The 24,155-nt window shown below is 52.7% G+C and overlaps 1 protein-coding gene across 2 annotated transcripts in view; it reads left to right on the forward strand.

Moving 5' to 3' along the window:
- Window positions 1-907: 907 nt before the first annotated feature.
- Window positions 908-24,155, forward strand: part of DEF6 (DEF6 guanine nucleotide exchange factor) — a 29,638-nt gene continuing 6,390 nt past the window's right edge. Inside the window, exons 1-6 of one of the 2 annotated variants that reach the window (XM_075555516.1) lie at window positions 908-1,700; window positions 13,538-13,633; window positions 19,375-19,515; window positions 20,373-20,558; window positions 22,124-22,360; window positions 22,450-22,596. In XM_075555516.1, coding sequence (XP_075411631.1) covers window positions 1,605-1,700; window positions 13,538-13,633; window positions 19,375-19,515; window positions 20,373-20,558; window positions 22,124-22,360; window positions 22,450-22,596 — 903 coding nt within the window. In that variant the 5' untranslated portion in view covers window positions 908-1,604. The remainder of the gene's footprint in view (window positions 1,701-13,537; window positions 13,634-19,374; window positions 19,516-20,372; window positions 20,559-22,123; window positions 22,361-22,449; window positions 22,597-24,155) is intronic. The other variant, XM_075555517.1, reaches the window with a different exon arrangement.

A 24,155-nucleotide genomic window follows, 5' to 3' on the forward strand; every position in this document is an offset into this window, starting at 1 on the left:
GCCCAGGGCCAAGAGAGCGAGCCGGGGGTACAAGGAACCCCCAGCCAGGAGGCGCCAAGCTTGGCAGTGTGGGGGCCAGGCAGAACCAGAGTGACCCTGCTGTGTGGCGGGCTGAATCCCAGGCCTGGGGTGGGGACTGGCTTGTAGGCACATCCCTCCAACCTCACCCCTGCACAGTCAGCTCCAAGTCTGCCAAGCCTCAGAAGAAGCGGGTGGGAGCAGCTTTACCAATGTCATGGAGGTTCAGGGAGTTGGGGCTGGTAGCCCTGACTCTTGCCCAGCTCTGCCCACCGGGATGTCGAGGGCTGTCTGGGTCCCACAACCACCATCAAGCTTCACAGCACAGTAAGTGGCTGGCCCAGCCCGGCCCAGCAGGAAGGGGCTGCCGGGGAAGGGACTTGATGGCAGTCCCTTGGGTGGGGCCCCACAGGGGCTGGAGATGGCCCTTTTCCTCTCCCCACTGTTGTGTGCCTCAAGTCCATGCTCAAGTCCACCAGGGATGGGACCCCTATCACTAACCCAGGTACTCCTGAGCCCCACCTAGGAAGCCCTGCCCTGCACAGGGGGGTGGGGGGCCTCAAGAGCACTGAGCCTGCAGAAATGGAAGCAGCTGTCTGGAGTCCCACCGCTGTGACCCTGAGGGGTCCATCTCAGCTCACGCTCGTGCACTTAAGAAACAGTCTCCAGGGCCCTTCTGGTCCAGAGTGGGCAGGGCTCCCAGTGCCTCTTGGGAGCCTGTGCCCAGACAATGAGGAGCCGGCAAGTCAAGTGCCAAGTAGGGCTGATCTGGAAAGGTGCCCTGGGCAGCTTCCTCCTCCGGCTCTGTGTTGTCTGTTTTCTTCCTCTTGGGTGGAGCTCTGCCCCTCTGGTCATGCTACACATGCTGTGCCAAGTTCCCCATAGCTCAGAGAGACTTGGGAGGGAGCAGACTGCCCCTGAGACTTCAAGGCCGCCCTCACAGAAGCAGATTGCACCATCTTTCTCCCGCAGACGGCAGAGCGGCGGGTGGGTTCAAACTGCCTACCTTTCGGTTAACCGCGGAGCTCCAACCATTGTACCACAAGGGCTCCTTTCCTGCTATTTGGTGGCACTAAAAGCAGTGCTTTGCTGAGCATCTACCACGTGCTTCTCATCCATCTCTACACATTTTACAAGCCTGGGAGGGTGGCATTTTTTGGCCTCGCCAATGAGGAGACTTCTCAAAGTAACGGTCATCCAACTTAGCAAGAGTGGAATCGGGATTGAACCGGGTCCGTGTGGCTCCCAACCCTGGACGGGGTTGATTTGTCACCCAGAACCCAGGGAGAAAAACGAGACGTAAGAGGTTCTTACGAGACTCCGCAGACCCTGAGAGCCAGGCCAGTGCGGAATGGGGGTGCGCTGGGTCTCCAGCGGGCCTCGGTCCCCAGAGCCCCTGGGTCCCCAGTGTCCCTGAGCGCGATGGCCGCGAGGGAGCTCCCGCCAGCACAGGGAGCCTGTGAGCAGGCAGGCGGAGCTCTCGAGCCGCGCCGCGGCCCCTCTGCGGTCTGCAGCCGTTTGCATTTCCTGAAACCGGATCTTGGTGTCAGAGCCGCCCCCGGACTAGGCGGGCGGGCGCCTCAGCCATGGCCCTGCGCAAGGAGCTGCTCAAGTCCATCTGGTACGCCTTCACCGCGCTGGACGTGGAGAAGAGCGGCAAGGTCTCCAAGTCTCAACTCAAGGTGAGAGCCACCCCCGGGGCGGGGGGCCAAGCCTCCGGACGCCCTCCCAGCCGCTGCCACCCGGCTGCTCAGACTCCGGGCACATCCAACCCTCCGAGGCCCCCGCCCGGCCCGGGAGGCATGGGGGACAGTGCCGGGTAACAGCCAGCATGGCCTGGGGATGCTGTTGCCCCCCATTCAGAGATGCACATAGAGACGCCACCCTGACCCTGAGCCTGGCTGGCGACAGTCTGGAGAGGATTGTGGGATCCGAGGGCCACGGGCCAGGCCACAGGCCAGGCTCCGCTCCGTGGGATGAGCACACACAGACTCATGCTGGGGCATGCACCCTGTGTTCCTTCCTGCTGCTGCTTTCTCTGCGGCGCCTTGGGGAGAGCCTGCGCTGTCAGGCACTTCCTCCCCAGGCCCAGAGAGGCAGGAAGGGTCTGCTGCCAGCCCAAACCAGGCTGGCCCACCAACAGCTGTGGGCAAGAGAGTGTGGCTGAATCCTGAATGGGCCCCTCCCAACCTTGCCCCTCTCTACAACCCCCTCAGTCCCCACCTGGTGGGACAGAGCTGGAAAGAGGGGTGCGGACTTAGGCCCTCATTGTGTTGGTACCCAACACACACACCCCATCCCCTGAAAGTGACCTTAGGCCAGAGACCTGAGGGAGGGAGGGAGGGAGGGAGGGAGGGGACAGGATTTTCATCAAGTGCATCAAATGGCCAGAAAGTTTCTCTTCCTCTTCCCTCCCCCAGTTCTGGGTCAGTCCTGCCACCCCCACCCACCTAGTTAGTGGCACAAAAGACCCTACTTCCTGGGGTGGAAGCAGGGCCCTAGGGGACTGCAACCAAGGTCCACTGGAGGAAAGGAGCAGAGGAGGCTCCAGCCTTCTGGACTCAGTCACTCGCTCCACCAAGTATTATTGCTGTCACCCCAGCGTCCCCTCAAAGGAGCGGTGCAGCCCCTGGAAACCTCCATTCTCAGCACCAGCAGGGGAGGTGCCTGTCCACCTGAGAGGTGAACAGGATGGTCAGGGGCAGCCCAGCCTACTCCAACCTACCCACACACACACCCGGCTTCCCTTGGACCCAACTGGTCCTATCTCATAATCTATCCCTTAGGGGGACTTGTGAGCACCTGGGGGTACTGAGAGAGCTTCCTACAGACAGGCTTTTCCTTCCAGCCTACTGAAAAACCTTTCATCACCGATCAGGTCATCTAGGTAGGTCCCAGTATAGATGGAAATAAACCAGATCGTTCAAAGTGCAGCCATGCCGAAAATGAGGCCCTCGCCCACCCTTAATAACTCGCCACAATGCTCCCAACCCCTCTGGCATATTGTCTCGCAGGTACCATCCATCCTCACCCCGCTCGCCGCCTCCATTACCTGTGGCCCGTGCATCCATCACATATAGAGTGGTCGACTCCCCTTTCCCTGGTGTCTGTAAGAACCCCATAGCTTGAACCCCTGTCTTGATCTTTAACTGAACTAATGCCCACCCCCCTCACCTCCACAGCAAATAAAAGGGTTGAACATCTTCCGAGAGAATTCCCTGTGGAATTCTTACACCTCCCAGCTCAGTCTTGAGCGCACTGTCGTTGGCACTTCTGGTTCACACAGGACTAGGGGTGGATGTCTTCCCCAGATATGTTCCCCTCTGGGACTCTGAGCTGCCTGTGGGAGACTCAGGGGCCAGGGGAGGCTTGCAGCAGAAATAGCAGGGCCTCTGTCGTAGGAGAAACTGATGGGGAGGCGGTTCTCCCCCAAATCCATGGGGTTGGGAGACTTGTGATGGTGTTCGGAGTGGGGATCCCTGAAAGATTCAAGGAGCAATAGAGAAGGGGTGAGAAGACAGAGCAAGAGAGGCTAACAGGGCTCACCCTCCTCCCCAGAAAAGAGGAGAGGGGAAAAGGTCTCGGGGTTAGCCTGGCCTAGGGGCCCCTCAGTTGTGAGGGGCAGGAGATCAGCATCTGCTCCCCTGATGTGCCGGTGGGGGGCTGCCGCTGGAGAGCCCATCCTGTGAGAGAAAGCCCAGGGAGCCAGCCTGGTTTTCCTAGAAACGTGAAGGCTTCGGGGAGAGGTCAGAAGAGTTCAGCTCTCTTGGAATTATTTTTAAAATCCAGTGACCTTGGCTCAGTGGGTTGAGAACATTCAAAGTGGATCGGTGGGAATGGCACAGCTGCTGAGATTGGACTGCACTGGGCCACGAAGAACTTCTCTGAAAGTGAGGGCTATCCCCAGAATCTATGAAGAATTTAGGAACACAACTTTGGTTTCTGACCTGGCGGGGCTCTGCCAACACTTTGACACCCCCCCCCCCTTCCTTCTCTCCCACTGGTCTTGACTGAGAGCTGAGGTCACGGAGTTGGGTCCCTGGGAACCTTTGAGAGGACTGTCTGCAGCGTGCGGGGGTGGGGGTGTGGGGTGTGGGGGGGGGTAACCTTCTAAAGCAACAGCCCCAGCACTTCCTCTTGAGGGCCAGGGCAGGCTGGAGGCACCGTGCAGGGGACTTCCCTCCGTAGTTCCACCAAGTTTCCCAAGCTCCTGAACCCCGAGTTGGCATTCAGGGCAATCAGTCCTGGTGCCCCAGGAAGGTCTTTTGCCCACCGATGGCCTCCCTGAGCCTCAGGTGCCGCCTCTTCCGGGGAGGGAGCCAGTCTTCCCCTTGGTTGGAGGAAGTTGAGAACAATGTCAGTCCAAGGACCTGCTGCTTAGGCGCTCCTGTATGCCCTGACCCCCACATGCTGTGCGTCTCCCTAGGCTAGTATTGAAGGGAGTGTGGAGGCAGCAGCGAAGGAGTTGGGTTTAATGATGTGCAGCACCCTGGTCTTGGACCTATACTGCTCCCCAGCTGGGTGACCTTGGGCAAGTCACTGTCCATCTCTGGGCCCTGGCTCCTCATCTGCAAAACAAGGGGGTTGGATTGGGTGGTTGCCAAGCCATCCACCCTCCTAAAAACATCAAATAAAAATACCCACAAGTAATTGCAAGGGGCCCTTGATGCCACCTGCCTCTGTCTGTCTGTCCTTTAGGAGCCCTGGTGGCCGAATAGCTATGCATTGGTCTGGTGACCACAAGGTCAACAGTTCGAAACCACCAGCTGCTCCTTGGAAGAAAGAGGAGGTTCTTGACTCCTATAAAGAGTTACAGTCCCTGAAACTCATGGGGGCAGTTCTACCCTGTCCTATAGGGTTACTATGAGTTGTCATCGACACGATGGCCTTGCGTGGGTTTTGTTTTGAGTCTTTCCTTTGATGGCCATGCCCAGCCTCTCTGGAACCTTCTTGCTTCCAGAAGACACGCGCAGTTAATCAAGCCAGAGATTCCCAACCTAGTTAAATCCCCAGCATTCTTCCCTCATGATAAGGTGACATTCTTTAGTACCTACTGGTTGAGAACGTCCAGTCAGTAATCCTTTTAAAAGCACTTGTGTTTTTGAAAAGGACCTCATGGCCCCTAGCGACATTTGAGGGCTGCAGTCCACTTAGGGGAGTCATTGTTCCTGTTCTCTGCAGTCAGGGCTGGGCCTGTTCTGGGTTCTCAGATCCTCTCTCCCATCTGGAAGTTCCACAGCGGTCCATACCAGCGAGGCTCAGTAAGGGCCTGACACCAGTCCCTACCCCAGGACTTGAGTTTTAGGGAACTCCGAGCCTAGAGGACTACCTCCCCATGAATACATGAAGCCTTTGAAATGTGGACGCTGCCAAACCAGAGACAGGGGCTGCCTGTCGGTGGGGAGGATTGTGGGGATTCTCTCTGAGGGGGCCCGAGCCTGTCAATTCAGATAACCTCCGTGGGGTGGTGGTTCCTAGCTGAACATCAAAATCCCCCAGGCAACCTGTGGAAAGTACAGACCCCACACCTGGAAACTCTGAGTCAGGAGGGCGGGGCGGGGCCGGGTATTTCAGTGTCATCAGCTCCCCAGGTGACTGCGCTGCCCAGCCAGCAGCAAGCTGGGCTTCAGAGGAGTCCACCTTGGGCAAAAGCCTGGACCTCTCTGAGCCTCGATTTCCTCATCTGTGGGCTGAGGCTAAGGGAGGCCCGGTCTCCTGGGCTGAGGACTGATTGCAATCAGCAGGTGAGCTCCTCCTGGCCTCCGCCCAGGCCATTTCCTTCCAGCATGACCCCTCCCCTGCTCACACCCTCTCCTTCCACCCCCCCCACCCCCCCACCCCCCCCCTCCCCCGCCACCAGCAGTCCACCACAGGAAGCCTGGCAGGCTGAGGTCGGGGGAGAATGCCTGAGCCCTGCTTGTCTGGGGCCAGTAATTCCTCCCTGGTCCTGACAGCTCACGGGGGACAGAGCCTTTTCAGAGTCCATGTCCAGAGATTCCGGTCGGGTTGGGTCGGGAAACAGGCTAAGTGGGTCTTTGAAGACAGTGTGGGCCATGAGCCAATGTGAGGAGCCTCCGACATACCTGCAACACTCCCTGTGTGGCAAGTTCTCTTCTTAGATGCAGGTGAGACCCTTCAGCACCCTTGTTAGAGATATGAAAACAGCCCCCATGGAGTTCATTTGCTTAAAGACAGTCAGTCCCTGTCTGTCTGACTTTATGGGATTTTTAAATCCCCCTACTCCTTCCAAAAAAGTCTTCTCACCGGGTTCAACCCATGGAGAATCCAGAGTGCCAGCTCCCGTGATAGAGCAGGAAATCAACAAGGCAAGTGTCCTGCCCCTTATGGTGCCGACATCCGGGTCAGACGTGGTAGACAAAGCGGATAAGTGAACCGGGCAGTGTGCTGAAGAAATAACGCAGAGACAGTTACTGGGGAGGGTGCGTGTGGTGTGGGCGCTGAGGGAGTTCTGTTGTGGAGAAGAAGGGGAGAGGCCTTCCTGAGAAAGCGCCCTTGACTCAGGACCAGGGGAGCAAGTGAGCCACGCGGTGACCTGGGTGAAGCTGTGCTGCAGACCCAGGGCACAGCTCATGCACAGGCCCTGCTGGGAGACCAGCAGGTCGGGCCCAGAAGATCAAAGGAGGTGCCTGGCTGGCCAGGTCACGTGGCCCAAAAGTCCTCTTTAAGGTCTCCAGCCTTTACTTGGAGGATAGCGGGAAGCCACCAGAGGAGCGGTTTAAGTAGATTTCAGAGACCTGTCCAAACACGCAGCGTGGGATAGCGGGTGCAGTGGCTGTAGGGAGCTCTGGAATCAGGGTTGGGGTCCAGGTCTTTCTCCCTCCCCTTGAGGAATGTAGACCCCCAGACATGGGAAGACAGACTGTGAAAGGTACTGGGGCAGGCTGCCACCCTTGCACCTGTGTTGCCTTAAAATTTTGTCATAAAAGCACTTTGTGCTCCTGGTTAGGGGGACAAAATCATACAGAAGAATAGAATTTTCAAGAGGGTGACATTTATTTTCAAAATAACACTTGCTCCTGACTAAAACAAACCCAGAGAGCAAGAAGAAATTAATGTTAAAGAAGATTAAATTCTCTCTGAGACTCTCCAGCCCTCTCCCGGCAATGACCCCCTTTTCTGTACAAATAAGCACACTAGGTTGAACCACCAGAAATTGGTGACCTCCTATCATTTCATATGGTTACACTTAATCTTTACAGCATATTGGTTTTATAGATGCTTAAATTATCATATACATAGGAACTTCCAAAAGTTTAAGGAAAATGAAAATTTTTTAAATAATGGGATTTTCTTTCTTTTTTAATCATTTTATTGGGGCTTGTACAACTCTTATCACAATCTGTACATCCACCCATTGTGTCAAGCACATTTGTACATTTGTTGCCATCATCATTCTCAAAACATTTGCTTTCTATTTGAGCCCTTGATATCAGCTCCTCATTTCCCCCTCCCTCCCTGAATAATGGGATTTTTCTATGAACTTTCTGAAATCCCCGTGTATAGTTCCATGTTTGCTCATGCAAATTTTTTTTCAATGCAGGCAGAGTTTTATTCTTGAAAAAATCGCATTTGAAGCAACATGTAAAAATTGATTTATAATGAATAATCACAAATTAGAGGCTCATACAAATTTTTGAATGAAACAAAGAGACCCAACTTCCATTCAGCAATAGGTCATGTACCAGAGACTGTGTCAGACAGTGAACTGAGCGATTAGCTAATGCTACTGTAACAGGAATGCCATGGTTGGGAGGATTAAGCAAACAAATTTATTCTCTCATAGTTCAGCAGACTACAGGTCTGAAATTCAGACCACCTGCTAGGGGAAGACTTCCTCTAGTTAGTTCTGTGGGAGTTCCTTTCCTCATCTGTGAGTCTAGATCCTTGCAAAGCTCATGCTTCTTGGCATCCGTTTCCTCCCCAGTCAAGGAGGTTCTCAGCACAAGGACCCCTGATCCACAAGACATGCTCTACTGCCAGCTCTTCTTTCTTGGTGGTGCAGGTCATCTGTGCTCTGCTCACTCTGTCTCCTTTGATCACTTCTAAGAAAAAAGAGGATGCAGCCCCACCCTGGGGAAAAACCCCTGACATCAGATCAAGAGTGTAACCCGGAAGAGAATCTTGTATCCCAAGCTAATCCCCTTACAACTGATTGGCTGGTCACATCATCGGGGATAGTGACATCATTCCATAACTACCAGGTAGCGAGCGATTCATGGCCCAGCTAAACTAAAGTCCTTGAGACATACAAGAGTTTCACTTCATCAGATCATCCTAAAACTCTTTCATCACATCCAAGTTCCATCCTGGGACAAAATCCCTGTTCATCGGCCAGTTTGAAGTGCACGTTGTCTGCTTCCAGCGTACAGTGGTAGAAGAAGCACACCGTAGTCATTTCCATTGCAAGCGGGGCAGACGGAAGGGAATGCAGTGATAGCGGGCACTATGCAAATCAAAAGTCCAACAGAACAATGTCCACTAACCATCAAGACTTGAAGTGAACGCTCTGTGTGTGCTCTGAGACCACCTGAGCCATGAGCCTACCCTCCAACTCTTCGTGTTGCCTTGCTCTCTGGCTGCAACTCAACCTTCCAAGCCCATGGGACGGCAACTCAGTTCCCTCGGTTTGGAGTGGCCCATTCTCCTAGCCCAAGTAAAGGGTGACCCCTCCCCTTAGCCCCAGCAGACCCCATTTTTCTATCCCTTCAGCATGGCGGCCCCACTCCCTCAGCTTCGGGCAGTCGCTCCAATCTCAGACGCCTGGCATTCACGATCGCAAGCCCCATGCTCCAGAACCAAGCTGATGAAAATCTGACTGACACGTTGAAGGCCATGGCTCCACCCTTTGAGGCCCAAGCCTAACTCACTGCCATCTAGTCATTGCTGACGTATAGTGACCCTGATAGGAGGGGCAGAACTGTCCCACTGAGTTTCCCAGACTGTAATTGTTTACAGGAGTAGAAAGCCCTGTCTTCCACGGAGCCGCTGGTGGTTTTGAACCGCTGGCCTTGCTGATCACAGCCGAACATATAACAACCTCCTTTGAGACCCAGCAGGGCATAATTCCATCCTTTTGGATCCCAGAGGTCATGGCCCTTTGAGACTCAGGTAGTTCTGCTTCCTGTGCGTCTTGTCTCTTAAGTTTCTGCTTCCTAGAGCCTTGACCTCTTGGCCTAGCCGACCACTGTCCTGCTCAGGAAAGCTACAACCCTTCTTCGCTCTGTTGGTTAGTGCCCAGAGACACCCCACCCTGCCAGGAAGCCCCCCACCTAAAGGCAGTCAACCCTCGCCCCCTGTAGGTCGGCTCCTACACTGTCTCAGGTCAGTCTCCTGGTTCTGCTACTGCTGTTTCTCTACCATTGCTTCTTTCCATCTAAACCACCTCCGGTTCTACGGGTCTTCTCCCCTCCTGGTGCCCTCACCAGCATTACCTTTGACATCCATAATCCCGCCAACAGTTTCAGCAAGGCAGTCCCGGCTTGTGCCACGAGGTGCCTTACAACTATCCAAGTCTCCACGCATCACCCAATACAAAACTGCTTCCATATTTCAGGTATCCGGTAGGGCACCACCCTACTCCTGGTACTGACTTCTGTCTTAGCTATTTGACTGGTCCTGCTCTGATAGCCCCTCCCACAGATGACTGGAACAAATACATTTATTCTCTCACAGGGTAGCCGTTTGAATTCAGGCCACTGGCTCTCGGGGAGCACGTTCTTTCTCCATCAGCTCCAGGGAAAGGTGGGCTTTATCTCTCTCCACCATCTGCAGCCCTGCTATCCCTTGGAGACCTCCCTATGTCTTGGCTTCAACCTTCCCCTGAGTCCAGGAGGCTCTTAGCACAGGGACCCCGGGCCGAAGAACACACTGTGCCCACCTCCGGCTCTTCCTTCTCTGCCCTACTGAAGCTCCCCTTTCTCTGCTTGCTTCTATCCACTTTGATCTCTTGTAATCTGAAAGGTGATGCAGGCCACACCTCAAGGAAACTCAAGGTGACCTGGTTAAGGGTGGTGCAGCCCACCCGAATCCCCTTACAGGTGATGGGTTGTTCACATGAGAGCTTGCCATGGGGGACGGTTACATTATTACGCAATGCCAGATGATCTCACGGCAGAAATGTCAAACCACTGAGAATCAGGGCTCGGTCAAAGTGACACATAGTTGGGGGTGCAGTGGGAGGGAGGGGGACACAGATCAACCCATAACAAGCATGCATTATTCTCCTCCTAGAGATCTGGGAAAAGTCAAGTCACTGGTCCCTTACCACACAAGTGTCAGGACTCCTAGCTTCCCGTCATGCATAATGGCTCAGGATGTGGTGTATCTTCCCTGTGGAACTGTTCCTTATTGAAGGAGACTCGGAGTGCCTCCATTTCTTCACATTCGAAACAGTGCTGGGTGGGGGGAGGGAGGGGGAATCGATCACAAGGATCAACCTAGGACCCCCTCCCAGGAGGATGAACAACGGAAATGTGGGTGAGGGGCGACGGAGGACGATGTAAGATATGAAAAGAATAATCCATAACTTATTAAGGGTTCGTGAGGGAGGCGGAAGAAATGGGGAGCTGATATCAGGGGCTCAAATAGGAAGAGAAACCTTTGAAAATGATGCAGCACCCCAAAAAAAGCAAAGAAAATTATGATGGCGGCAAATGTGCTTGACACAATGGATGAATGCATGGATTGTGATCAGAAATGTAAGAGCCCCCAGTAAAAGTATTTAACTTAAAAAAGGAAAGGGAAGAAACCGGGCCACCCCGCGCATCCTTGTACACGTGAGGCTGACCAGCTCTGGCTGGCTAGGAGGGCTGCGGCAAAGGTCGTGCCCCTAGAGTTTGGCAGTCTTGCCCTCCTGAAAGACTTACCTGTTGACACCTCGCCGCCAGGACAGCAAAGTCTGCATTTCTCCACTATCTCTTCACCCGTCATTTGCACCTTTGTCGGTTCCTTAGACTAAAAAAACTAGCGTTTTCCATGCGGGGAGGGAATGAGCTCTATGTAGACTCGATCCGGGCGCTCCGTATACAGTGATACATACGGTTGTTGGACAGCTCCACGCTCAAACTTTCCATGACTCAAAACAGCAAGCGTTGCGTATGTTCATAATTTTGCTCGATAGTCGAACCGAAAATCTGGCTTGGAAACCCCCCCCAGCCCGAGAGTGAGCCACGCGGCACCTCTCTCCTTGGACACAAAGGGGTGGCGGTGCCATGTGTTCAGGCCACGTGGAGTGCTTGAGTCCATGCATTAAAACAGTTGACACTGTGCTTTCTCTTGCTCCATCTCTGCGTAAAATGTTGTACTTTTTAGAAAAATCATTTTACTGGGGGCTCGTGTAACTCTTAGCCCGTTGGGTCAAGTACATGTGTTGCCATCATCATTCTCAAAACATTAGCTTTGTACTTGAGCCCTTGGTATCAGCTCCTCATTTTTCCCCTCCCTCTCCGCCACTCCCCTCGTGAACCCTGGATAATTTTTAAATTATTATTAGTTCATGTCTTACATAGTACGACGTCTCCCTTCACCCACGTCTCTGGTCTAACCAGATTTGTAAGGTAGAATTGGGATCATGATAGTGGGGCGGGGAGGAAGCATTAAAGAAATAGAGGATGGTTGTATGTTTCTTTTTTTAAAATCATTTTATTGGGAACTCATACAACTCTTATCACAATCCATACATACATCAATTGTATAAAGCACATTTGTATATCCGTTACCCTCATCATTCTCAAAACATTTGCTCTCCATGCAAGCCCCTGGCATCAGCTCCTCATTTTCTCCCTCCCTCCCCGTTCCCTCCTCCCCCATGAACCCTTGATAATTTATAAATTATTATTTTGTCATATCTTACACTGTCCGACGTCTCCCTTCACCCACTTTTCTGTTGTTCGTCCCCCAGGGAGGAGGTTATATGTAGATCCCTATAATTGGTTCCCCTATTCTCCCCCCACCTTCCCCTTACCATCACGGTATCGCTACTCTCATTATTGGTCCTGAGGGATTTATCTGTCCTGGATTCACTCAGTTTCCAGTTCTTAGCTGTACCAGTGTACATCCTCTGGTCTAGTCAGATTTGTAAGGTAGAATTGGGATCATGATAGTCGGGGGTGAGATGGTGGAGGAAGCATTTAAGAACTATAGGAAAGTTGTATGTTTCATCATTGCTACACTGCACCCTGACTGGCTTGTCTCCTCCCTGCGACCCTTCTGTAAGGGGGTGTCCAGTTGCCTACAGATGGGCTTTGGGTCTCCACTCTGCACTCCCCCTCATTCACAATGTTATGATTTTTTGTTCTTTGATGCCTGATACCTGATCCCTTCAACACCTCGTGGTCACACAGGCTGGTGTGCTTCTTCCATGTGGGCTTTGTTGCTTCTGAGCTAGATGGCCGCTTGTTTACCTTCAAGCCTTTAAGACCCCAGATGCTATATCTTTTGATAACCGGGCACCATCAGCTTTCTTCACCACATTTGCTTATGCCCCTGCTCTGTCTTCATTGATTGTGTCAGGAAGGTGAGCATCATGGAATGCAAGGTTAACAAAACTAAGTGTTCTTGCATTGAGGGAGTACTTGAGTGGAGGCCCAATGTCCATCTGCTACCTTAATACTAAACATATACATATATATAGATAGATAGATCTATTTCCCCATCGTCATATATAAATATATTTACATATGTACATACCTGTATTTATACCTCTATAAATACCCTTTGCCTCCTAGTTCTTTTCTCTATTTCTTTTTACTTTCCTCTTGTCCCACTATCAAGCTCAGCCTTCATTTGCGTTTCAGTAATTCCTTTTTGGTTAAATTGCCCTTGATCAAGCCCTACCAGGCCTCCTACATCCTCCTCGCCATCGATTTTAGATCACTAGTTCTTTTGTCCCTGAGTTTGTTAATACCCGCTTCCTTTCCCCTGCCCCTCCCCTCTCCCATGTCCACCCCCACCCCACCGCCAGAACCTTCTGTCCTGTTGTTTTCTCCTCCAGATTGTTTGTTCCGCCTATCTTATCTAGATAGACCTGCAGAGATAATAATGTGCACAAAAAACAAGACAGAGCAAAAAAAGGTTGTAATTTTATTTGCGGTGTTTTTATATTAAATGTGCTGTACTTGTGTTTAGATGATTTAGAGCAGTGGTTCTCCACCTTCCTACTGCCGCGACCCTTCATACAGTTCCTCGAGTGGTGGCGACCCCGACCATAGCCATAACATTATGCTTGTTGCTACTTTATGACTGTCATTTTGCTACTGTGATGAATTGGGTGTCCCCTGTGAAAGGGTCGTTCCATCCCCAAAGGGGTCTCGACCCAAAGGTTGAGAACCGCTGTGTTGGAGGGTATTTTCACAACGTAAGGCTGTCAACTTTGTGTTAAAGTCCTGGAAAAATGAATCTGTAAGTGCAATTTGGGGGCCTCGGGACCCGTAATTTGGCTTTCGATTACTTCTTATGTGAAAAATACGTTGAGTTCTGGAACATTTCGGTGTTCGAACAGGACTTTGGGACAAACGGAATTCCATCCACACCGCGCCCGCCGGCCTGGCAGACATTCTCCCTCATCTTGTTGACAATGAGGCAGAGACGCAGAGAGGTGAGCAGGGGCACTCAAGGCCCCACAACCAGAAAGGGCGGTTGCCTGGCCTTCCATACCTGTTCCCCTGCGCTGGCCGGGGCACAGCCGTTGGACTGGGGGCTGCACGGGGAGGTTTCTCTGAAGTGCTCGCAGAAGGTTGGAGAAGATAAGGAGATGGGCAGTTTGAAAAGAGGCCAAGAGGCAGCAGGTGGAAATATCCCAGACACTTCAGTCAAATCACTTGAGCTAACCCCACTTTCAACTTGGGCAATGAGTGAGCTTGCCAGGGCCGTTCTCTGAGGAGGCTCCCCTGGCTTGCAGCGAGGCATTGAATGGGTGGCACCTCTCAGAATGGGGGCGTGAGTTGCCCTCCGTGTTAGGCAAGGCCTTTCTGCAAGTAAGGGATGAAAAGCAAACTCACAATATGGGATATTGGCTTTGGAATGGATTGTGGTGGTGATTTCACAGCTCTTTCTAAGAAGATAAGCTTGAGCTCTTGAATGACTTGTCAATAAAGCTGTTTAAAAACATACTGGATATTGGCTCCTAAATCCCCAACGCCAGACACAGCAGTGGCTTCAGGCATATCTGGACCCAGGTCTTCACGTGATGGCTTTATCTCTTGGCCCCCCACCCCCACCGCTTTTCCCAGAGTTGTCTTTATTCTCATGCAGTCACTTCCCAGGGCCCAACATGCCGCCTGTGCTAGATTGACATGCGACAATAGCCTCCGGGGAAAGTAGATCTCTTTTTCACTCAAGAAAACCAAATATCCCAGGACAGAGTCTCCTTGGCTCAGATTTGGTCATGCGCCCAGCTGTACACCAATCGCCATGACTCTGATGTACCCACCTTACTGCTGGATAGCATGAGAGTGGAAATGATTGGTTCTACTTGTTGCTTGAACTGTCTGCATTGCAAGTGGGAGAGAGGTATTTCCCCCAAGCAAAATCAAGTCAAAACAAAGGAGAGAAAGTTCACCAAGAAGAAACCTCAGCTGTTCTCTGGAAATAGGGAGGGCAAAATCACAGGCTTCCATGGGCTAATTGGAGGAGTGTGGGGACTAGTGTTAACGAGAGGGACGGGGCCAGTCAGAGGGAAGCGAAGGAAAAGAGAAACACTGACCCCTTAGCTGAACACCCCCCAGCTTCCCTCTTTGCTGAGGAGAACCTGAGGTTCAGGATAACCCTGAGAAGCCCCCCCCCCCCAGTATTTCTCCCTCCCCTCTCAAAAGAGAATTAAGCAGCAAAGGCTGGGTGTATGCTACCTTCCAGACATTGCCGGACCAGCTCAGAGAAAGGATCCCCAGGTTAACTGCTGATACTGGCAGCAGGTCCTAGGTGACAGCATTGAAAAAAACAAACCGTATATACTCGAGTATAAGCTGACCCCAATATCAGCCGAGGCACCTAATTTTACCACAAAAACTACATTAGAGTGTGCTGAAACATTCGGCTTATACACGAGTATGTACGGTCATAACTTTTTAACTCAAGTGACATAATTTCATATAATCAAACAATGTAATTTTTTCCTGATGTTTCTTGATTTTTTTGTTAAAGAATGTGCCCTTTTAATTTTACTAAATACTTGCAGTTACGAATCATGATGCAAATTGTGAAATTTTTATCATACCCGTATTTTTACAAAGTAAACAGTGTTTTTAAAAAGCATTTTATTTGCTTTCATTGGGATCATCTCTCCATTGATTAATAGTTATTGTTTATTTTATCCTTCCACTTGATATTATTTAAAAAAATTTTTAAAACCTTACTGCAAACTGCAGATTTGTTACATGAAATTCCCACGGTTGGTCAAAAATTGTGCCTTCACAGAAAATAGGATCTTTTAAAGGACCGTGTTCAGGCGCTTGATGAACTCCGCCTGATGTAGTTAAGCACTCTGTCTGGTGAGAGCTGTTCTTTGGGAATATCAAGAACTAGTACTTAGCTCAGAGCTGCTGTCGTGTTCAATGTCAACTTCGTCAGGAGGCGGCAAAGTAGTTGAAATGGAAGTTGAAGTTGTTGGCATGAGGTACCGCATTCGCCTTGATAACTTTGTGAAGCGTGACATGATCCTCTCTTCTTTACTGATTCTTTTCTCCTCTCTTCAACGGCCTGACTGTGGGCTGCTAATGACAGTGGTTGGGGACTGCCTTTGCATGCAGGAGCCCCATAGGAGAGTGGTTACGAGCCGCGTCGTGATCCACAAAGTTAGCTGTTCAAAACCACTCTGCAGGAGGAAGCGCTTTCTATTCCTGTGGAGAGTTCGTCTTAGAATGGCCCAGGGTTGATGACTGTGAGTTTGGTGGTGGGGGAGGGTGTGTGCAGAGGAAGATCTAGGTCCTGGGGAGCAGGAAGTCGAGTGAGACCTTATCTCCAGAGTTCACAATCTAGCAGTGGGGAGAGGCTGGGGCAGCAGAATTCTAATCAGGAGGCCCTACCTCGTTCCAACCTCAGCTCTGCCACTTACTCTTAAAGGTCTCCAAATCTCCTAGTATCTTTAGCTGAAGATCAGGGGTAATAATAGTATCTGCGATGCGGCCGGGTCATTTCAGGGACTCAAAATCGGGGCTTAGAAAGCACTGCACGCAGTGGCTGGCACCGAGTAAGAGTGCGCAACAAGACCCAGGTAAGTCGGACTCACAGCCACCCTACAGGAAGGCACAGAACGTCTCCGGGGGTTTCTAAGGCTGTGAATGGTATGGAAACGCACCTGCAGAGCAGCTGATGGGTTTGAACCGCCTACCTGTGGATCAGCAGCTGCTCCCCAAACATGCATTCACAGTGACTCTTTCATGGCTTACACTGTGACAAGTGGGACAACAGAAAGATGCCAAGGCGGTTTCATTTTGACTCGCTCTCCTTGTCCAAAGATCCCCCTCTTTCTTCCAATATCCTGGGTTGGTGGGAGGGACCCGTCCCTGCTCCCACCCCTGTCAGGGACCCGCCCCTGTCACCGGCCACATCGTGCCCCGTGGCCCCTCTGGGACCCTCTCCAGCGGTCTCTCTTGAGGGGCAAGGCTGCCCAGTCTGTGCCCTCCTGGAGCAGTGGCACCTGCGTGCTAGTCTGCTGCAGCCTCTGCCCTGCGTCTTTGATGGACTCAATGATAGACATGGGGCTTCTGCCCCCTCCCCGGGCAGAGGCCCTGGGGGCTGGAAGCGTAGACTGGGGCAGCTGCTGAAGAAAAGGCTGCAGATCTGTCCATGTAGAGGCGCCTGGAAAGCCAGGCCTGATGATCTGCTTGGAAACCCTTCAGGGTACAGTTAATTCAACTTTAACACACGTGGGGTCTGTCATGGGTCCATGTCAACTCAACCAGCCGGCGGCAGCTGTGCATCTTGGGGCAGCAGGCTGCCCTCTTTGTGGGAAGCGCTGGGCTTTGGAACGAGATCTAGGTGAATCAGAGTCACACCGGACCTAGGGCAAGGGGCTGCACCCCTTGAGCCTCAGTGCCCTGGTCTGTAGAAAGAGGACGCCGGTGGCTAAAGTGGGTTCAGAGTGTGGCTCCGTGGGTTTGAGTCCCAATTCTGTCAGCTCTGTGACGTTGGGGGGGGGGGGTCACTACACATCAGAGGGTCCCAAAGGGTTTTTCCCCATCTGTGGCCTGGGGATTGTAACAATGGTTCCGGGAATGATATCCAAAATGCTTGGTATCGTGCTGGGCACGATTGCTAATGTTAGGTGCCTTCCAGTCCAGTTCTGACTCAGCCACCCTCGATGTTGGAGGGCAGCAGAACACAGCATTGCCTGGTCCTGTGCCCCCCTCACCACCTCTGCTACGTTTGAGCCCAGTGTGGCAGCTACCATGTCAGTCTGTCTTGCTGAGGGGCGAGGGGGCTTCCCTGTCCTGCTCCAGGGACTGATTTCTCCTGACAAGATGTCCCAAGTCTCACCGTCCTTGCTTCTAAAGCGCATGCTGTCTGTACGTCTTCCAAGACGGCTTTGGTTGTTCTTCTGGACGTTCATGGCATGTTCCAGATTCTTCTCCGGCCCCCTCCTTCAAAGGCCCCGCTTCCCTTCCGCCTGTCCGTCTGCCTTGCACAGCTCCCACAGACACGGTGAGGCCACTACAAAGGACCAGCGCTTGAGGCAGGCGCACCTGGCTGTCACTCTGACATCGTTGCTCTTTAACACTTTAAAGAGGTCTGTTTCCTTTTTAAGATCATTTCATTGGGGGCTCTTAGAGCTCTCACAACATTCCATACAGCAGTTGTGTCGAGCACATCTGCACATAGGAGGCATCATCGTTTTCCCAACATTTACTTTCTATTTGAGCCCTTGGGACTGGACCTATTTGTTTAAATCATTTTTTTCGGGGGCTCTTACAACTCTTATCACAATCCAGACATCCATCCATTGTGTCAAGCACGTTTGTTGACATCATCCTTCTCAAAACATTTGCTTTCTACTTGAGCCCTTGATATCAGCTCCTCATCTTCCCCCTCCCTGTCTACCCCACCTTCCATCACAAACCCTTCATAATTTATAAATTATTATTTTGTCATATCTTACACTGTCCGATGTCTCCCTTCACCCACTTTTCTGTTGACCATCCCCCAGGGAGGGGGTTACATGTAGATCCTTGTGATCGGTTTCCCCTTTCTACCGCACCTTCCCTCCACCCTCCCTGTATCACCACTCTCACCACTGGACCTGAGGGCTTTATCTGTCCTGGATTCCCTGTGTTTCCAGTTCCCATCTGTGCCAGTCTACCTCCTAAAGACTAATGCACTGCATGTGATTCTCGCTGCTGCTTCCGAGGACAGTGATTGTGGACCTGAGTAAAACTCGAGCCTTGACTGCCTTAATAATTCCTTCCTTTATTGTGCTGCTCTTGATTGTCCTTGTTGCGGGGATTTGGGTTTTCTTTAAGATGGAAATTCAGACCGAAGACCATCGTCTGTGGTTTCCATCCCTGTTTTGGGCGCTCTTGGCTTCCAGCAAGCAAGGCTGTGCCAGCTGTGTGACACGGGTGGCTAATGAGCCTTCCTCCCTCTGGTCCCGAGGCCACATTCTTCTTCCTGTCATGCAGCGTCTCCGATGGCTTGCTCAGTCTACAGATTGACTGAGTTCGGTGAGAGGAAGACACACGCCTTTCTTGATCTGAAACCTGCAGTCCCCCTTGTGCCTTGTGAGTGGCCATCTGCTGGTCTGTGCATAGTTCCCCGTAAGCACAATGGGGTGGTGTGGAATTTCCAGTTCTTCACAGTGGTTTCCAGCTGGTTCTGATCCATCAGATGCCTTTGCAAAGTCAAGGAACACACACGGGGACACCTTCCTGGTATGATCTACTTTCAGCCCAGCGCTGTCTGACAGCAGCAGTGATAGCCCGCATCCCACGTCCTCTGCTGACCAGCTTAAGTTTCTGGCAGGTCCTGGTGGACTGCTGCACTTGCTTTGGAATTGCCTTCAGCAGAATTTCACTTGCAGGTGACTTTAAGGAGATCGTGAAGTCATTGTCACATTCTGTCGGGTCACCTTACCTGCGCCTCTTGCAGTTGGTTGGCCAGTCGCTGTCTTCCAGAATTCCAGAGGAGTAAGAACCTCCCGCGCCACATGGGTGTGTGGAAGCGTTTCATTTCTGGAGTCTTGCTTTGCACTAATGTTTTAGTCAAGGTCGCCTAGGTGCTGTTGAAGACTGTGTGTGGAGAACTGAGCCAGGACAGGGCGTGGGACAGGGGTGAGCAGGGAGGTGAGGAGTCGTCCTTTGGCCCAGTTTTGGTGGAGACACCGGACAAGCTGTCACTTTGCCTCAGGTGCTGTCCCACAACCTGTACACGGTCCTGCACATCCCCCATGACCCGGTGGCCCTGGAGGAGCACTTCCGAGACGATGACGACGGTCCTGTGTCCAGCCAGGGCTACATGCCCTACCTCAACAAGTACATCCTGGACAAGGTGAGGCCCCTGCTGCGAGCGGCGGCCGTGGGCTCTTCTAAAAGCACCCAAATCCATTCAATCTCTCCCTGCTAATAAATTCTCCCTTTACCCGCTCAGAGGAGCCCAGAGGGATAGTGGTTACACGCTGGGCTTCTAGGCTTTAGGTCAGTTATTTGAAACCACCAGTCATTCCATCCGCAGGAGAAAGATGAGGCTTTCTACTCACGTAAAGAAAGAGCTTCCGTCTCAGAAACCCATGGGGACAGTTCTCCCCCTGCCCTTGATGCTCTGTCCTACTCCCCTATCTCCACCTTTTACATCCTCCTCACCTGCCCCTCCTTGCCCCCCTTAACTCTCTCTTAAACCCCCACATCTCTATCCTCATTTCTACCCTTCCCATAACCTTCCACCTCTCCCCTTCCTAGGCCCACCTCCAGCTTCCAGCTGTAACCTTGAGCAAGCACTCCCCAGCTTCCCACAGTCCTCTGCCCCATATTGTCCTGGCTCGGCCCCACTGTCACGGATTTCCCAGGTTCCCCTTGGATGTCTACTTTCACTTGGACTCCCTGCTCCTTGTCTCCCTAGACTGAGGAACTCAAGTTTCTCTGTTGGCAAGGAACTTGTGTGTGTTTGTGTTTATGTGGTGGGGTGGGGGTGGGAATTGGGAAAGGGGTGCTTCTTAGACCCAACTAGCTGCCTATTAGTCAGTTCAGGAATTCTTGAACTTAGAACCCTGACTTTCAGTGTGTGTGTTGTGGGGGGCACAGTAGAAGCCCAGATGGAGCTAAGAAACCCAGTAGCAGCCTCATGTGGTGGTAGAACAGGGAGGAGGTGGCCATCTTGGCTGTCAGGCTGATGTGCAGGCCTGGTGGCAGGTGGAGGAGGGAGCTTTCATTAAGGAGCACTTTGATGAGCTCTGCTGGACTCTGACGGCCAAGAAGAACTACCGGGTGGATAGCAACGGGAACAGCCTACTCTCCAATCAGGATGCCTTCCGCCTCTGGTGCCTCTTCAACTTCTTATCTGAGGACAAGTACCCCCTGATCATGGTTCCTGACGAGGTGAGGGAACGGCAGCCCTAGAGAAGGGGTCACCCGGGGCCCCGGCCTCCGCAAAACCACGAAGGCCTCTTCCGTGCCTTCCCACATCTCCTTCCTCTACTGTCTCCCCCCCTTCCTGGAAGTTACCCAGGCCTACTGCTGCCCAGAGCAGAGCAAAGGTGCCTTCCCCCAGGGGAGCCCGCATCCCTCCATCATGACTTGCAAATCATACTTGATGCATGCTAGCTGATTGGAGCATTAGTGAGCCTTTTACAGTGAAAACATGTGGGATCAAACAGTGGGCTGGGACTGGGGGCAGGGGAGTGACCCGGGAGGGAAGCTACATGAGGGGAAAGGAGACCTTCTGGTGACTCCAGGTGGGCAGTGCTGTCTGACTCAAGTTCCAGGTCTTTCCCTTCCTCTCTTCTACAAGATAGAGGGAGCCGGCAGACTCAGCTCTGGGCCCCGGGAGGAAGGAGCTCCTTTCGGCTAGAGCAGCAGAGACGCGGCCTGGGATCTGGCCCCAACACAAGGGAGGATGGGGCCAGATTCGTCTCCCAGTCCTCCTCTGTTCCCGTCTTCTCGCCACTGCCCATTCTGCCTTCTCCCTGAACATCTGGCTCTCGGTGTGGGCTGTGTAGAACTGGGGTCTTCAGAGTAGGGAACAGTGCGTACAAGATGGAATGGTTGCAAGGAAGCTGGGGAGGTGCCCATTCTAACTGCTTCAGATTGGTGTCCCTGTGTCTATTGGTGGGCAGAGTGAGGGGAGGCGCTGACACCTAGTAGAACCCAGAGTGGAAGCCCTGGAGAGTTTCCAGAAGCGGCTGGGTGGGAAAGGGGCAGGTGCCATTCACAGACACCTAGCTGGCTGCCCTGGACAGGCCTCTGGCAGTCAGGACAAGGCGGCCTCCCAGAGGCCCGGAGGCCGCTGACTTAGAGTGATCAACACGCAATGTGAACTAACTGCAGCAGGATGTACCCCAACCACGACTTCCTGTTCCTCTGTAACAGGTTTCCTGTCTCTGCCCTGCTTACCACCACCTTTCGTCCCCTCGCCCCCCAACAAGGGGAGGGTCCTCAGGACTGGGGGCTGGGACTTGGAATAAGAACCCAGCTGAATGGGGATCAGGGGGAGCTGATGCCAAGTTCTGATGGCCACCAACTGACTGTGAAACTTAGAACGAGTCACTTCCCCCTTGGACCTCGGTTTTGTCACCTACAAAGTGAGGCTCTTAGACCAGAGAGCCCTTCCACCCCTCTGGCATTTTTGATGATTCTCTGTCTCTGCCTTGCTCCCCCTGCCCTTAGCTCCCCCCTTCACTGTGCCCTTCACTTAAGGCTCGAACGAGTAGACTGGAGGTTGAAGGTGAGGAAGAAGAGCTGGAGTTGGGGTTGGAGCTCCAGAAGGCCCTCCTGCATGTCTATTCTGGTCTCCACCAGCAGTTTATGATCCTCGGACCCCCACCCCCACCTTTCCTGCCCTGATCCCCTTGGTCCAAGCCCTGGGAAGCTGTGGGAGCACACCCTGGTGTTGGTGCCAACACCAGGCCCGCTGCAGCCACCAGGTGGGCCTTGTCCCCCTCCAGGTGGAATACCTGCTGAAGAAGGTGCTCAGCAGCATGAGCTTGGAGATGGGCTTGGGGGAGCTGGAGGAGCTGCTGGCGCAGGAGGCCCAGGAAGCCCAGAGCACCGGGGGGCTCAGTGTCTGGCAGTTCTTGGAACTCTTCAACTCGGGCCGCTGCCTGCGGGGCGTGGGGCGGGACACCCTCAGCATGGCCATCCATGAGGTCTACCAGGAGCTCATCCAGGATGTCCTGAAGCAGGTCAGGCCCCACAGGCAGGGAGGGAGGCTCAGAGGGGGGTTGGGTTCGTGGGTAAGCAGGAAGCCCCTGACTTGGTTCTGGCTTGCCAGGGGTACCTGTGGAAGCGAGGGCACCTGAGGAGGAACTGGGCCGAACGCTGGTTCCAGCTGCAGCCCAGCTGCCTCTGCTACTTTGGGAGTGAAGAGTGTAAGGAGCAGCGAGGCACTATCCAGCTGGACCCGCACTGCTGCGTGGAGGTGAGTTTGGCGGGTAGCAGGCAGGCGGAGACCCAGAGGGGATCTAGAAGGGCGTGAAGACAAGAAGACCAGAGGCGGGGTGGGGGGACACTGATGGAGAAAAGCCACCATGACACGTTTCTGCTTGGACGGGTGTCAACCACAAACACACAGGCACCTGGGCACCCCAAGGGCATTCTCACCCATGTCAGGACTCTTTGAAAAACAAAAACCACAAATCACATAAGAAAGCAGCGGTGCACGGTGTGGATTTTGCTAAAGACTTCAGAGAAGATGGCTCAGCCAGCACATACCCAAACATTCTAGAAATTCTCTCCCCTTGAACAAAGCCACACACCCCTTCCCCCACTTCCCATCCCTTTCCCTCCCTTGGGTCTGTCCATGAGTCACAGAAGGAAGCAGACATCATTGTGGGTAGAAGACGGATGTAGGCAGAGAGCCCAGCTCCACCGCCAAGTGTGACCCAGGCAAGGGCCTGGACTCAAGTGCCTCAGTTTCTTTCTCTGCCAAGTGGAGCTAACAATGCCAGCCTGGTAACGTTATTGGGCAGAGTAAATGAAATCATGACTTTAAAAAAATGCTAGTATGGATTCAAGAACCTATGCTCAATCAAAGTTTTTTTACAAGCTAAACTCCCTCCCATCAAGCTAATTCTGATGCCTGGCTCCCCTATAGGAGAGTAGAATTGCTCTCGTCTGAGACAGAAATGGTTTATGGGAGTAGAAGGCCGGAGTGAGTAGCTAGCGGTTTCAAACTGCTGACTGACCAGCAGCCCAATCGGTAAGCCCTCCGCCACCAGGGCTCCCTCCGACCTCAATAGGTGATAGCTGTTATTCTCCACGAGGGCCTGGCAGTGCAGACGGTGAAGGACTCAGGTGCTAACGGAAAGCTTTGAGCCACTCAGGAGCTCTGTAAGAGAAACACCTGGCTGGCCACCTGCCTCTACTGATGACCGCCCAGACCACCCTCTGTGTCCCTTGGGCACCCGGGAGTTAAAATGGACTTCGCAGAAGGTAGAGGGTTCATCTGCCAGCGAGGCCTTGGTGCCCCAAACAAACAGCTCAGATCTGTACATGCTCCCAACATCTGAGGAGGCTCCAAAAAGTTCATGGGAGAATCCCACTGTCTTTCCATTGCATGAACTTGAAAGCGCCCTGGGATCTGTGAGATGATTAGGGAATTTCTCAACCGTCAGGGCTATGTGAAAATTCATGTTGATAAGGAGGGAGGACCCCGTCTTGGAGTCTTTAGATATGATCAGCGTTAAACCCTAATCAGGGGTGGATTGCCCCCCCAAAAAAACAAACAAACAGGTAAGCAGGGCTTATTTGTGTTTACTTACCAAACCAGGGTGAACAGCTTCATGTACAGATGGTTGCTCACGAGTTGCTGCTTACTAGTGGGCACTGAGCAATTCCCCACGAGTTTGAAACTCAAGTGGGGATTGTTCACAAGTAAGCCTGTGCTTACCTTTCTTACTGGGGATTCTACTGTCAGGGATTGCGCATTGAAGCAAGGCTTTGATTCTGTAGGAAGGTGCTGTGGGGTTGGGGGAGAGA

Source organism: Tenrec ecaudatus, chromosome 7, assembly GCF_050624435.1.
Source record: "Tenrec ecaudatus isolate mTenEca1 chromosome 7, mTenEca1.hap1, whole genome shotgun sequence".
Taxonomy (NCBI): Eukaryota; Metazoa; Chordata; class Mammalia; order Afrosoricida; family Tenrecidae; genus Tenrec; species Tenrec ecaudatus.